This window comes from Aquarana catesbeiana, linkage group LG04, assembly GCF_042186555.1.
Source record: "Aquarana catesbeiana isolate 2022-GZ linkage group LG04, ASM4218655v1, whole genome shotgun sequence".
NCBI classification, from domain to species: Eukaryota; Metazoa; Chordata; class Amphibia; order Anura; family Ranidae; genus Aquarana; species Aquarana catesbeiana.
Genome location: NC_133327.1, coordinates 267,404,408 through 267,420,735, shown reverse-complemented (window position 1 = coordinate 267,420,735; position 16,328 = coordinate 267,404,408). Strand labels below are relative to the sequence as shown.

At 40.8% G+C, this 16,328-nt stretch overlaps 1 protein-coding gene across 22 annotated transcripts in view; it reads left to right on the top strand.

The window, feature by feature from the left end:
* Positions 1-12,388, top strand: part of DIS3L2 (DIS3 like 3'-5' exoribonuclease 2) — a 1,051,599-nt gene extending 1,039,211 nt beyond the window's left edge. For all 22 annotated transcript variants that reach the window (XM_073626503.1, XM_073626502.1, XM_073626498.1 and 19 more), the window contains one exon: positions 10,703-12,388. In XM_073626503.1, coding sequence (XP_073482604.1) covers positions 10,703-10,801 — 99 coding nt within the window. In that variant the 3' untranslated portion in view covers positions 10,802-12,388. The remainder of the gene's footprint in view (positions 1-10,702) is intronic.
* The last annotated feature ends 3,940 nt before the right edge of the window (positions 12,389-16,328 follow it).

Sequence of the window (16,328 nt, the reverse complement as noted above, 5' to 3'; positions counted from 1 at the left end):
ACAAGGACAGGGTTGTCTTTAAAGCTGAAGCTTAATTTCTCCTTAAGGTGGTTTTCTCCTTCCGCCTCAATTGGGACATTGTCCTTCCCTCATTTATTCTGCTTAAAAAAACATCCCCAGGAAATTCTCTCATTGCCTTGACATGGAACGCTTTGTAAGAGTCTACCTCTTGGCTAAGGCCTCTTTTAGACAATCGAACATGAGGGTTCTCGCAAAGGGGCTCCCTGCTTCTTGCCCTATCACAGTTGGTACTTCATGAGCGCACCATTCACTGGGAATAATATTGTACAGCTGTTTTTCTCCTCCCCTCCATATGCATCTGAGAACTGAGGGTATATCATCATGTCTAAAAAGAAAAAAAAAAGGGGGGGGGGGTATTTTTTTAATGTTTTTTTTTTTTTTTTATATGTATACACAAAAGTTTTACCTTTCATTTCTAGTCACATATACTTTAAAATCTGATTAGTGGATATTGAATAAAATCCATTTTTTTTCTGTCATTGCTGGCTGTAGCTCCACCCCCTTGAAGCCTAAAAATATGGGTGCTCCCATAGGAAGGGGAATTACAACCAGCACTGAGTGTCACCCCCCCCCCCTACTTATTTTTCCTCTTTAGTACACGCACAGTCTAGACTTGCAACCTGCTATTGAGGGAAATTGTCAATTTGTGTTGTGAATAATTGCAGCTGGCGAAAAGGGCTTACATTACAAATACAGGCTGACAATCGCACAAACCAGCTACTAAACTTGTCTCAGACAGCCTACTCTAGTACCTGGCCTGTGTTCTTGTCAATTGTGTTTTTCAAAATAAAGCCCTTTTCTCAAGGTGTAATCATTCACAACACAAGCTGACAGTTTCCACTTTCTCCCTTCCACTCAATAATTATAATTTATAAGGTTGAAAAAAGACACAGGTCTCAAATCATGGCCATGTGTACTTTTCAGGGGCCTTAAAATACACCGTTCCCCCTTATTAACTTTGTTGCCCATTTGCTGAGCTCTAATTAAACAACATCTTTTCTGAGGATTGGTAACCAAAACTAAACTCCACATTTAAGATAAGGCCAAACCAGTGTTTTGTAAAATTAGTAGAATAATTGATTTATCTCCTGAATATATGCACTTTTTAATGCACAATAGTATTTTGCTAGCTGCAGTTTGCCATTGCATGCTATATCTGTGTTCTACAAGCATCCCTAGATCCCTTTGCATCATGGATTATCACAAGGGAGCACCCCTAGTGTGTATTTTGCATATGTATTTTTGGCACCAAAAGTGCATAACTTTAGATTTCTCAATACTGAACCTCTACTGCCACGTAGATGCCCAACCCACTATTTTATCAAGATTTTCCTGTAACAATACTAATCTTGTGTCTAATTTATTTTCCTGCATAATTTGGTATCATTAGCAAACACTGAAATTGAGCTCTTAATTGCAACCTCTATATCATTAGTAAACAAATTGAATAGCATTGGCCCCAAGACAGAACCCTGGAGCACACCACTCACAACTATGGACCATTCAAAGAATGAGTCATTTTATCACTTCTCTGGACCCATTCAAGTAACCAATTTCTTATCCATGTACATACAATTTCATCAACTCCAACAGACCTTATTTTACACATTAAACGTTTAAGCGTTTGCCCATTGTCAGCTGATTCTGCATCATAGGAGAGCATAATAAGTGCACTCCTGTGACCTAATAGAGAAGTATGGCCAAAAAAAAGCTTTGGCTATACGTCTCTTTCAAGCTCTCTCTGCCTCTTCGGTGTGACCCGTGGCACAGGATCTATTTCTGAAAATGGCAGACTGAAGGTCCAGACTCTGTGTGTACTAAAAGGAGAGATGGGAGACAGCGGAGCAATGTTCATTTGGCAGTTTAGGAGGAAGGAGGGCAGGGGCTGTGTGGGCTCTGTGTGCACTGCCTGTCACTCCTCTTCTCCACCTGAGCTGTCAGAAATTAGTCTCTCTTGATCAGTACTGTCTAATAGCTAGGCAGGTGATTGGGGTAGATATCTGACACCACAGCTCAGTGACCCCTGCACAGATAGACACAGGAACAAAGTACTATGTGCACACGATCCCCTGGGAGTTTAACAAGCTTTCTTGTCTTCTGGTGATAGTTTTTCTCTTAGTTCTTCCAGTTGGATATTCAGGCCTCTTCTGATGCCAGTTTTGGGCATAAAATGCTACAAGCTAGTCTGAGCCTCTCCCGACCCATTTGTTATGTGGGCCTTTTGGCATTTTCTGTATTGCTCACCCTCCAGTTAGACTCCCAGTATTCCTGAATACTCCTGTGTCCATTGATATGCAATTAAAACCAAACTCCAGATTTACTATCACTTTAAATGGTTCATTTGGGCCAAGCCTGCCCAAATGAATTACAGTATTTTCTTTACTGATACATGTGACTGCTATCAGCTCTGTAAAAACTGCATGTGTCATCCACTACATACAGTATACAGCACTGTGTTCAGGCAGCAGTATGGGAATTTTCCATCCCTGCGAGAGCAAAATACATGGTCAGAACATATCTTCCTCTGAAGAGTGTGGAGGTAAAGTTGGGCAAAATGATATTGAGATCTTTAAGGAAATAGGATTTTGGCTGACCTCTAAAATCCTTTTTGTTGGAGAAAGTTAAAACAAAAATTCTTTATCCTAATCATTGCATTTATAGACTTGTACCTTCAGATGATTGGACACTGGCAAGCTTTTGAAGACACCCCCGCTATAACCCTACCCCACTCTGAGTCCTCAGTTTTTTGCTAGTGTCTGTAGGTTATGGACTACTTTTCCTTCCCAGAGAAATCAGATTCTCTAGTTTTATCTCCCGATATTCTATCAACCTCACTGTCTTCTAATGCCTGTGCAGAAACAGTACCTCCGAATCAGTACAACCTCTGTGAAACCTTAGAAGCCATATTCTGACCCCACGGGGTGGGGACTGCACTGTGATGTTGCTTTAGGCACTGGATCCATCGCTATAGAACCCAGTGCCTGAAGAGCCTTTTGGATTTATGCCCACCATGCTGGGCGCAGCTTGGTCTTTATATACAGTTCACTTCACAGTGTAAACGTCCCAAACCTGGTGCTAAAGTTTAGCCACTTAAGCACAGGAGCTGTGTCTCATGTGGGTGTCAAGGTGGTTATAATCACACTACTGATGCACACTATAAAACCACTTTCACCTTTATATGGTAATCAGGCACATCCTCCCACCCTTTCACCACAAGAATTTGTTACAGTACAATGTACACCTGGATTTGTCTACTCCTTCCAGACATGCTTACCCTATTTCCCACACTTTACTCAGTGAGTACCTCACAGGGAAATACCCTTACTCATAGAGATGGTGGAGACCAGACCAAAGGGAGCCAATTCTAAACAGATAAACATTTGCTCTGTTGAAAACCCATAGAACACTCAGGGTGATAATCCATTGATTAAAGGTTTTAAAGTAGAATTCCAGTCAACTGTTGTTCCAGATATCCTATCACCTGGATGCCCTGAGTTCGGAGAAGAAGCAAGGGTGCTAAGATTTGAGAATGGTGATAGGATATCTGGATGAACTAATCCTGAAGGATTAATCTCCCTTACAACTCTCAGCAAATGTCCAAAAGACAATTGAGCTTCTTCAGACCTTTGGCTGGGTGATCAACTTAAAAAAAAAAAAAAAAAAAATCTGTTCTCCAGACCAGCTGCTCCTCAAATACCTGGGTCTAAATCTGGAGACATGTCAGACAAAGGTCTTTCTTCCAGAAAAGAAAGTTCTCTCTAAGAGCTCAAGCACAACAGCTGAAATCCAAAGGAAATACCAAAGTAAGATTTGCATAAGAGTTGTGGGCCTCCTTCAAGGCAGTACCTTTCACCAAATTCCATTCAAGAACTCTCCAGCTAAACACTGTGTCAGCACGAAAAAAAAAGCAGTCGTTCTCCTTGGATCTTTCCAGGCTCCCAAAAAAGAAGTCCTTGTCCTGGTGAATCACCACATCAATGCTAACAGTGGGAAAAACTTTCCTTTCTTATAGATGGAAGGTTCTCACAATAGACTCAAGTCTGTCAGGCTGGGGAGGAGTCTTTCAATCCTTGACAGGTCATGCAACATATGGTCAAAAAAAGTGGTCAAAATCTGCATCAGCATCTTGGAGCTCAGCGCTATCAAGAAGTCCCTCCAGAACTGGACACCCCTCCCCTTACAAGTGTATGGCTGAACTTGCATCTCACAGACATCGCATGTGAACAGCACCGCAGGTGGGGGTGCAAATCACATGCGATATCTGTGATCGCACTGATGTGAACCTGGGCTCAGAGTCTCTGACTTTAATAGCATGGCTGTTGAAACCCAGGTCTTAAAGGATAGAGGGGTTTCTGAAGCTGTGATTCCCACATTGCTAAAGGCAAGAAAAGCTACTTCCAGGAAGATTTATTATTGGACCTGGAATTCTTTTTACCTGGTGAGATTGTATTCAATTCAGTCCTAGAGATTACTCCATATCTCACATTCTGGCCTTCATTCAAACAGGACTTGACCTCTAGCACCCGGCACCCTAAGAGGGCATGTTTCAGCCTTATCCATCTATATTTAAAGGCCTTTGGCTTCACATTCTCTTCTAATAACATTTAGTCAAGGTGCATAAATATATCAGAGAGAGAGCAATAATTCTAGGGCTATCATTCATGATTAAAAGGTAACTCAACTTTTGTGGGAAAAGGATGGCAAATTAAAAAAAATTGCATATACCATTGCTACACAAGGCAAATTATATTTGAATGTTTTAAAAAATTACCTTTTATTTTTAATTGGCAGCACTGTAATTTTCTGTACAATGAAATATGGCAACCTGGAGGTGTTTTGTACAGAGATGTGTACATATTTCCCCCCCCCCCCCAGATATGTCATTTCCTGCTTGTGTGATTGGCTTACTGATTTTCCCAGAAGTCTACACTAAGATACAAGTCATATTTTGTGCATCTCCTTTTTCCTATTTAGAACATTGAAAGTGCAGCAGCTGATTAATAATTCTAAAATCACTCCCTTTAGATACACTTTGAACATGGACACAGAGAAACAAACTGTTATTTCTTCAGAATAACAAAAGTTAGGGATCTGCAACAAAGTTTGTTAAAATCCCTGCAGCGTACATCGATCACCCATTCTCTCCACAAAAGTAGAGTTACTCTTTAACTTTACACCGATAAGACTTTTAAAGCATTGCCTATAAAAAAAGAAAATTGTAGGTACCATAGTTGACGTTACTTGAGTGTGCATAATTTTGAGTCTTGACATGTTTGATATTTATTTACTCAATGCAACATAATCTTTTTTTGTTTTACCAAAAATCTGGTATTATATTGTGTTTGTGTGTGCTACAAACTCTGGTGTTTTTTTTTTTCGTTTTTTTGGGGTTTTTATTTTATTTTATTCTCTAGGGCCTCTGCTTTCAGAAAATATGTTTCCATGCAGCAAGTGGTTAATGTAAGATTAAGAAGGATTTTTATGATCCACTCCTCCTATTGCTGGCCACTTAACTGAGGCATTGGCACAAATTACAAATCCCACTAGGGGCAGAGTGGCTGAAAAGGACTAGTAATAGCTGGGCACATGGTGGCAAAAGCCACAGAGTAGAGACAGAGCTTGGCTCTATGCTCCCTTATCATGAGAGCCCTCAGTAGGGCCAAGGTGCAGAGTCTACTGTACTGCCTGGTCTTCATCAGATCTCCTAGAGGTAGAGATGTTACTGCAGGCAATACCCAAATTACAGTCTTCTGACTCACCCTAGCAGGCCACATCTGAGAGCAATTGAAAGTTTCTTGCAGGACTGGGGCACTAGATTCACTAGGCAGCAGTGAACACAGGAGTGTTGGCAGGAGTTAATGATAAAACACAGAGACACAGAAAAGCAGGTAATTGTCTGAAGGGCAGAGGGAGCCACGATGGGGAAGGAAGACTGGATGCCAGCAGGAGTGCATAGGGTCATGACTGGATGCAGGCTTGGAAACAAGAGTCAAAGCTGTAATCAGTGATGACACTGGGAACATCTAGGGATCCCTGTAAGAAGACAGGAGCTGGGTACAGACTGAACTGACACATTAGAAGTCATAGAAACACTGGGAGGTGCACAAAAACACTTGAAAAGCCACTAGGGAACACTGGGTCCAGCTGTTACTGTGTGGACATGTTGCTCAAACACTGAGCAATCTTCATGCTAGTACTTTAAGACAGCGCCCCCCTCTGTGATTGGATGGAATGCCTGGAAATACTGGAAGCCAGCATCTGCACACAGAGAGACCTGACGCTGGAGCGTGGAGCAAGTGAGTGTGACAGACACAGATGTGAGTAGGAGATCTTATGCTAGGCTGTCCTTACAGCTTTGTTTGCCATTGTTCAATCACTTGAAGGCAGCAGCAAAAGCTAATGCACCTTAATTACTTCATTCTGTGATCCTTAATGTACTCCAAGGAAACGATTTTACATTAAAGTAATACTAAAGCTTTGTTTTTTGTTTTTTAATATAACCATGTCATACATACCTGCTCTGTGCAGTGGTTTTGCACACAGCAGCCCTGATCCTCTTTTGTTTGGGTCCCTGGCTCCTCCCCCTCGAGCAGTGCCCCCAGAGAAAGCTGATTGCCCTGGGGGCACTGCTGCATGCTCGCTCCTGAGCCGCCGAGCCGCCATTGCATCTATAAGACACATAGAGCTGCAGTTCGGCCCCACACTCTCCTCATTGGCTCACTGGCTGTGATTGATAGCAGTGGAAGCCAGTGGGCTCCCCCTGCTGTCTCAGCCAATGAGGGAGAGTCCCCATCCAGCCAAGGCTATTGTGAACTTTGCTGGATCGGAGGGGGCTCAAGTAAGGATTGTGGGGGTCAGGAAGGTTTTTTTTTTTTTTTTACCTTCATGCATAGAATGCATGAAGGTAAAAAAACCTTCAGCTTTCAGAACCACTTTAAGTCAAAAATCCTATATTACTCTTCCTTCCGAAGAAGTAGAAAAACTTAATTCAGGAAATCATGCATGGTGGCAGGGTGTATCAACCTCTGTTAGCAGTCACACCTCTCCCTAAGACCTGTTGTAGTGCTCAAAAGGAACCAGTACCTGACAGCTTTTTGAAAATCTGCACCCCGCCAAGGGTGTTTGGGTATACAGACTTGATTGGCATGCAAGAGACTGACCCAAGGCCCAGACCAATTTTCAGCTTTCAGTTCTCTCGCACTTCGAATGCCAATTACTCAGTCATGCAACACACAATTTTTATAATTTTTTTTCACACAAATAGAGCTTTCTTTTGGTGGTATATAATCACCACTGGGTTTTTTATTTTTTGCGACATAAGGGAAATTAGAGTGAAATTTTTGAAAAAAAATCCACTTTTTTTAGTTCCTGTGAGAGAATTTTGCAAATAGGTAATTTTTGTTCATAAATTTGGGCCAACATTTATACTGCTACATATCTTTGGTAAAAATAACCCAAATAAGTGTATATTATTTGGTCTGTGTGAACGTTCGTCTACAAGCTATGGTGCAAATCATTGAAAATTTATCACACCTGATGCACTGACGGCCTTTCTTCATTTCTTGAGGCATTGAAATGTGAGAAAAGTACAAATATCCCCCGAATTACCCCTTTTTGAAAGGTAGACAGTCCAAGGTATTTTGTAAGAGTCATGGCGAGTTTTTTGAAGTTGTCATTTTTATCCCACAATTGGGAAAATTAAGAATTTTTTTTAACACAAAATTGTCAAAATAACAATAAGTTATATAGTTATATAAGTAATAACAATAAAATAATAATAAGTTATTTCTCACACACAGCATATGCATACTTCCAATTACACCCCAAAATACATTCTGCTACTCCTCCCGAGTATGGCGATACCACATTTGTGAGACTTTTTCACAGCCTGGCCACATAGAGAGGCCCAACATGCAGGAAGCACCATCAGGCGTTCTAGGAGCATAAGTTACACATCTAATTTCCTAACAAGCTATCACACTTTTGAAGGCGCTGGAGCACCAGGACAATGGAATTGCCCACAAAATGACCCCATTTTGGAAAGCAAACACCCCAACGTATATTCTATGAGGCATAATGAGTCTTTTGAACGGTTCATTTTTTCCAAAAGTCTTCGAAAAACGTGGAAAGAAAATTAAAACTACTTTTTTTTTTTTTTTTTTTTTTTTTTTTTTTTTACACAGTGGTCAATTTATAAGATATTTCTAACACATAGCATGTACATAACAACAATTACACCCCAAAATACATTCTGCTACTCATCCTGAGTATGGCGATATCACATGTGTGAGACTTTTACACAGTCTGGCCACATAGAGAGGCCCAAGATGCAGGGAGCACCATCAGGAGTTCTAGGAGCATAAATTACATACACCATTTCCTAACGACCTATTACATTTTTGAAGGCCCTGGAGCACCAGGACAATGGAGTTACCCACAAAATGACCCCATTTTGGAAAGCAAACACCCCAATGTATATTCTGTGAGGCATAATGAGTCTTTTGAACATGTAATTGTTTTCCAAAAGTTTTTGGAAAACATGGAAAGAAAATAAAAACCAATTTTTTTTTTTTTTAACAAAGTTGTCAATTTATTAGATTTTTCTAACACATAGCGTGTACATGGCAAAATGACCCCCCAAAACACATTATGCTACTTCTTCTGAGTATGGCGATACCACACATGTGCAACCTTTACACGGCCTGGCCACGTAGGGAGCACCATAAGGCAATCTAGAAGCATAAATTACACATTTAGTTTCCTGACTACCTATTACATTTTTGAAAGTTCTGGAGCACTAGGACAATGGAAACACCCACAAAATTACCCAATTTTGAAAGGCAAACACCCCAATTTATATTCTATGAGGCATGGGCTGGTGACAACGTTTTATTTAATTTCTTTTAAACATCTAATCGTAAACGTATATACAGTTATAAAACTGTAATTTCCAACCACTGCAGGGATTTATATAACAAGTCTTTCTGCTGTTGGACATGGTCCTCCTTCACCAGTGGTAAGATGTGGCAAGCTCATAGGGACTTATCCAAAGCGACTTGGAGCTGTGATGACCACAAAAGGTGGCTTTACAAAGTATTGACTTTAGGGGGGTGAATATTTATGCACATTGAAGTTTTCAGTTATTTTGTCCTATTTGTTTGCTTCACAATAAAAAAAAAAAATCTTCAAAGTTGTGGGCATGTTCTGTAAATTAAATGATGCAAATCCTCAAACAATCTGTTAATTCCAGGTTGTGAGGCAACAGAACACGAAAAATGCTAAGGGGGTGAATACTTTTGCAAGGCACAGTATACAGAGGCCTGGTTGGGAAGGACATTGGGGACAAAAATACACTGTGTCGCTTCTAACTCCTCCTCTGGAGCACACCCGGTATTTCTTCTGATTGTCTTTGGCCTGTTTCACAGAGGTGGAGTTTCTCAGTAAAGTGACGTTCTTGGAGTCTGCTCACTGAATCAGAGCGAATATTTTCTGGTGGGCCTTCAGAGTACAAAAGGGCAGTGGTAATTTCTTCTTGGTAATACAGAGAGGATACGGGGGTCTCGGTAGATTTTTGGTAAATTAATATAATTGTTCTACATGGCCAAACTGAAAAAATAAATAGAAACTTTTTAATACCAATGGCGGGATTTTCTTGTGGGAAGGTGGGGGTTCGATCATCTGATCATTGAAGTTGACACCCCCATGAACAAATTATATTCATGGGCACAAGCTGGTTTCTGAATTGAGCTGTTTCTTCTGGGGATTTCTACATAGGTGTCATCATCAATTGTTGAGAGCATGTGGACATTTCCTCTGTCCCTCCACTTGACAGCCAATAGCTCCTGGTTCCACAAAGACGTCGTCTCCCCTCTTCGTAGCCTTTCATTAACGAGCTTTTGCGGGAAGCCCTTCCTATTGGCTCTCACTGTATCACATGCTGAAGTGTCCTTCCAGTAAAGGCTGCGGAAGAGGGGGCAAGCTTGGGTAGAAATTATCCACATAAAGATGGTAACCCTTTCCAAGGAGTGGATAGCCAGGGTTGCTTGCTATGAACTGTTGTGCATAGAGATTGCACTGGGCCATGATAGAAGATAATAGGTCTTCAGTAAAAACGTAAATTAAAAAAATCATGAAGGGCAAAATTATCGGTGTTTGCTGCTCTGGAATTCGAGGGAAGCCGCAGGGTGTTCTGGAGGGCATAGGGAAGGCTGGCATGGGTCCTCACCCTTTTTGGCTGAGATGAAACCCCATAGTGCTTGGCCTTTGTTGCAATGGTACTTCATTACTAGAGGTGGATGACACTGCACTACTTGTAGTAGCCTGCTGCTCCTCGCCAGAATGCCTTTGTTTCATGGGCACAAGTTCCTCTTCCTCCGATTCTGTAGCAGACCCACTATATGACCGTTCGGCAAGTGGTTAAAGAGCCAGCATATGCCCAGTACTGCACCATTTTACTGGCTTCTGGGACGGTGAAATGCTGACAGATGTAACGATTACGTGATTGTGTCATATCCGGTATGTGTCTGGATATGTTTTTGATGTGGAGGATGAGGGGAGCCAGCTAAATCTAACAAACTTTGAGCCAAAGTGTGGCTGAGGTCAATTGCCTTGTTCTAATTCATCCTGAAAGATGTGTCATAACTGTACATATTTAATTTGCACCTTTTCCTCTGTCTTACAGGTAATTGGCATCTTTACTCTACTAGAGGTGGTTTTGAAGTCGGAAAATGTTCCATTGAAGTATACAGCGGTGATAAAAAGACCTGGAACCACAGACTGAGTAGTGGACCAAAAAACAAAGATGACATCTCAGGGCAATTTGTGAAGATGATTTTGCTGCTGTGTCATATTACATGTCATTTACTGATGTAACTTTTAACTCTCAGAGCCACACCCATTTTTTTAGCGCAAAAAAAATCCATATGTATCCCTTTGCAGTGGTACGTTTTCCACCCAGAAACTATCACTAGTTATGTTTTATTTCTTTTTTATTGTTTTTATGTAAGCCTCCTAGAGACTGGGTTGCGTTCCTCAAACCAGTTGTCAACCTTTGAGGCTCCCCCAGTCATCTAAAAGGGGACTATTATTATTCCACAGTAACTGGAAAGCTCCATGTTACCAGCAAGGCCTAAGGCTGTCTCAAGCTAGCCATACGCTTTTAGATATTTTTTGCTCAGCCTGTACGCTGAACGTAAAATATCAAACAGATTACTTAATCCATGCTTAAAGCATGGATGGGCGAAACCCTGTTACCAAGCTATTTGTATGCAGCAACTGTTCAGGTTTTCTGCCTGGCTGCTTTGATTTTTCAATCAAAAGATGTTGTGCAGGAGGGGCCTGTCAGAGCCACCCATGTAGCGAATTTCTTCCAGTGTATTCGCAACATGTATGGCCAGCTTTAAACACATTGGGTCGTAGTTTTTACTTTAGTCGGGAGCTGATTACTTGCCATGTTTCCTGCAGTAGCCCATGCAAGTTAACCAAAATGATTTGTGATACATAATGTCACATTTTTAACTTTTTTTTTTTAAAAGAATTTTATTTTAAAAGTTGGGCAGTGGTGAAATATTGGTAAAAGTGAACAGTCCAGATTTTAACACAGTGTTTACATCTCAATCAATGTTTTTTTGCACTATTAATGAACTATGTGTGTGTATTGTTGCCAATATTGCAGCTGAAAACAAACCTCCTGGCATGTGAGAATACATTTACAAAGATTTTGCAAGATATTCAGTTTACTTTTATAAATTTCCTAGCCCTGCATCTGTAGGTATTGATTTTAAAAGCTGTATCCTTAAGGATGATGCTTTTTATTCTAGCAGCAGAAGTGCCATGTGAGTGCATTATGTTCCTCTGAATTGATTTTAGGTGTAGGGTATCAAAGATCGAACTAGAATCTGTTAAAGTGTAAGTTCATCTTTTGAATAAAATGCAGTCAAGGGGGCCCAGTAGTTTGAAAAATTTGCTTAGAAAAATTTTGCTTCCTTTAAATGCCATGAGCAGCCTCCCCTAATCTAGCTGAAAAACTCCCATTGTAAGCAATTAGCCCCATTCTGCCTGAAGTTAGGGTGCACAATACTTTGTGTGCATTACCCCAGCATCACAGGTAATAGCAGCTAAAAGCAGCGCTGCAAGCCTACACTGAGGCAGTTCTTTCCACAGGCATGGTGTTAGAGAAAAGCAGTTCCTTTTTTTTTTTTTGTCCCTGCAAAACAGAGTGCTATAATAGCTTACACTTGTTTTTTCACCTAAGTGCTATCACCTAGAATGTCATTTAATGGGGAAGTTTTATTGGACTGTAGTTAAGATCTGGTCTGTACTGCTGATATGTTATCCTACCATTCAATAAATTCATCTGCTCTAGGAATGCTTGTCTCATCTTATTTTTCTACCATACACCCATTGAAGTGTATCTAAAATATTCCTGATAAAAGTGTAAGGCTTGGCTATACATTATACCATTTTCTTGTATAATTTTCCTTTAGATTTACCAAAACCATATAATATGAGGTCAAACCTAAACACTTTCAATTTGTATGCAGTCGGGCAGGTTCTTGCACTACATAGTTGAAGGTAAATACAAAGGAAATTGAATAAGAAAATTGTATAATGTATGGCCAGTTTAACACAGTATCAATTCGAACTGAAGGACACAGTGGAGAATAAAGCAAAGCACATCCTAGGGGTAGCCCCTGATGGTGGCCAAATCTCTCATCCGCAGAAGGCAGCGTGTCTAGTGTCCAGGAAAAAGGACCTAAGCTCCCTTCTGGGAATCTTGGTTCCCTTTTTATCAGGGAAATCTTTGTTTTTTTACTTAGTGGAACTAAAGTCATAATACTTGCCAATGGTCCTGCAATGGCATCTTCTAAGTGCTGGCCTTCAGGCCTCTTCATTGGCTGGCAGGGGATGATGTCACTCCTGCTCAGGAGGCTGTCATCCAGGTACTTGGAGACCAGCCGGCACTGTATACTTACAGGGCTGGAGGAGATGGCGAGCATGCAGGTAGGGGCATTTTATTGCAGAAAAGACGGTGCATGTCTCTTCTGCAATATAGTGGTACACATTTGAAGAATAACATAACTGAGTACATCAAATTAGAAAATGACAAACTGAGGTGTAATATTACGAGATGTAAAGAGTCAATTATGCCATCTTAATCTGACGACAAAAGTGTCAGGTGAAAAGAATGAAAAAAGTTAGCAACTAACTGTTGGTCTATTATCGATCAGGGAGGCTAGCAAAGAGTCCTGACCTCAACCCAATAGAACACCTTTGGGATGAATTAAAATGCAGACTGCGAGCCAGGCCTACTCTCCAACATCAATGCATGACCTCACAAATGTACTTCTGGAAGAATTGTCAAACATTTCCATAGACACACTCTTAAACCTTGTGGCCAGCCTTCCCAGAAGGTACAAAAGCAAGCAGTCACTGCCAGCGCTGTCTTCCTTAGTGTAGAAACATAAGGACAGCAGTAATCCTACACAACTAGGCAGATGCTGCCTTCTTCAGATGGGATAGTCCAATAATACTACGAAAACAGACAAAAACATAAGGCGCACACACCTAGTGCATTACCAAAAATATTTAATCAAGAAATAAAATCGATAAAAATGGATATTCACAAGATGGCAAATAGACATGAGCCATAAAAACAGTGCTGAATGGGAGGGACATAGATGTGCCATTTATCAGCATGGAGTGTACAGCTGATGCGTTTCGGGGCGCACTCCCTTCCTCAGAGCTAGCCTAAACTGAGGAAAAAAATAGTTTTTTTTATATTTTTGGGGGGGATATTTATTATAGCAAAAAGTAAAAAATATTGCGTTTTTTTTTTTTTAAATTGTCGCTCAATTTTTTGTTTATAGCGCAAAAAATAAAAACCACAGAGGTGATCAAATACCACCAAAAGAAAGCTCTATTTGTGGGAAAAAAAGGACGTCAATTTTGTTTGGGTGCAACATCGCAGGACCGCGCAATTGTCAGTTAAAACTGTACAACTCAGTTGAAAAACTGAAATCTTTTAGGGTGGGGAGTAAAAATAAAAAAATTAAATAATTTGGTTACATAAGTGTGCACACCCTCATATACAGTATCTCACAAAAGTGAGTACACCTCTCACATTTTTGTAAATTTATATTTATTTTGTAAATTTTATTCTATCTTTTCATGTGACAACACTGAAGAAATTACACGTTGCTACAATGTAAAGTATTGAGTGTACAGCTTGTATAACAGTGTAAATTTGCTGTCCCCTCAAAATCACTCAACACACCGCTGGCAACTGGGCCCAGTTGGCCATTTTTCCTCCCTGATGTCATGTGACTCATTAGTGTTACAAGGTCTGATGTGTGAATGGGGAGCAGATGTTAAATTTGGTGTTCTCACTCTCTCATACTGGTCACTGGAAGTTCAACATGGCACCTCATGGCAAAGAACTCTCTGAGGCTCTAAAAAAATTATTGTTGCTCTACATAATGATGGCCTAGGCTATAAGATAATTGCCAAGACCCTGAAACTGAGCTGCAGCACGGTGGCCAAGACCATACAGCAGTTTAACAGGACAGGTTCTACGCAGAACAGGCCTCGCCATTGTCAAACAAAGAAGTTGAGTGCATATGCTCAGTCATGTCCAGAGGTTGTCTTTGGGAAATAGGTGTATGAGTTATGCCAGCATTACTGCAGAGGTTGAAGGGGTGGGGGGTCAGCCTGTCAGTGCTCAGACCATATGCCGCACACTGCACCAAATTGGTCTGCATGGCTGTCATCCCAGAAGAAAGCCTCTTCTAAAGATGATGCACAAGAAAGCCCGCAAACAGTTTGCTGAAGACAAGCAGACTAAGGGCATGGATTACTGGAACCATGTCCTGTGGTCTGATGAGCACAAGGTCTTTAACATCCACCAGCTCCGTGATGTCATCATGGAGGAATGGAAGAGGACTCCAGTGCAACCTGTGAAGCTCTGGTGAACTCCATGCCCAAGAGGGTTAAGGCAGTGCTGGAAAATAATTGTGGCCACACAAAATATTGACACTTTGGGCCCAATTTGGACATTTTCACTTAGGGGTGTACTCACTTTTGTTGCCAGCGGTTTAGACATAAATGGCTGTGTTGAGTTATTTTGAGGGGACAGCAAATTTACACTGTTATACATGCTGTACACTTACTACTTTACATTGTAGCAAAGTGTCATTTCTTCAGTGTTGTCACATGAAAAGATATAATAAAATATTTACAAAAATGTGAGGGGTGTACTCACTTTTGTGAGATGCTGTAACTGGGGATGTAGCTGTGTTTAGAATTAAGCAATCACATTCAAATCCATGTTAAATAGGAGTCAGTAACACATGTCATCATTTTAAGTGCCTCTGATTAACCCCAAATAAAATTCAGCTGTTCTAGTAGGTCTTTCCTGACATTTTCTTAGTCGCATCCTACAGCAAAAGCCATGGTCCACAGAGAGCTTCTAAAGCATCAAAGGGATCTCATTGTTAAAAGGTATCAGTCAGGAGAAGGGTACAAAAGAATTTCCAAGGCGTTAGATATATCATGGAACACAGTAAAAAGACAGTCAAGTAGAGAAAATATGGCACAAATGTGACATTACCAAGAACTGGACATCCCTCAAAAATTGATGAAAACATGAGAAGAAAACTGGTCAGGGAGGCTCCCAATAGGCCTACAGCAACATTAAAGCGGCTGTAGGAATATCTGGCAAGTGCTGGCTGTGTGGTAGATGTGACGACAATCTCCCGTATTTTTCATATGTCTGGGCAATGGGGTAGAGTGGCAAGATGTGGAAGCCTTTTCTTACTAAGAAAAACATCCAAGCCTGGCTAAATTTTGCAAAAACACATCTGAAGTCTCCGAAAAGTATGTGGGAAAATGTTTTCTGGTCTGATGAAACCAAGGTTTAACTTTTAACAAAATTCCAAAAGATGTTTGTTGAAAAAGCACTGGACATCACCAAAAGAGACACCATGCCCAGTGTGAAGCATGGTGGTGGCAGCATCATGCTTTGAGGCTGTTTTTCTTCAGCTGGAACAGGGGCCTTAGTCAAGCTAGAAGGAATTATGAAGAGTTCCAAATACCAGTCAATACTGGCACAAAACCTTCAGGCTTCTGCTAGAAAGCTGAACATGAAGAGGAACTTAACGACCCAAAGCATACATCCAAATCAACAAAGGATTGGCTTCACCAGAATAATAGTTTTGGAATGGCCCAGTCAGAGCCCAGAACTGAATCAGATTTCAAATCTGTTAGGCGATCTGAAGAGGACTGTGAACAGGAGATGTCCTTGCAATCTG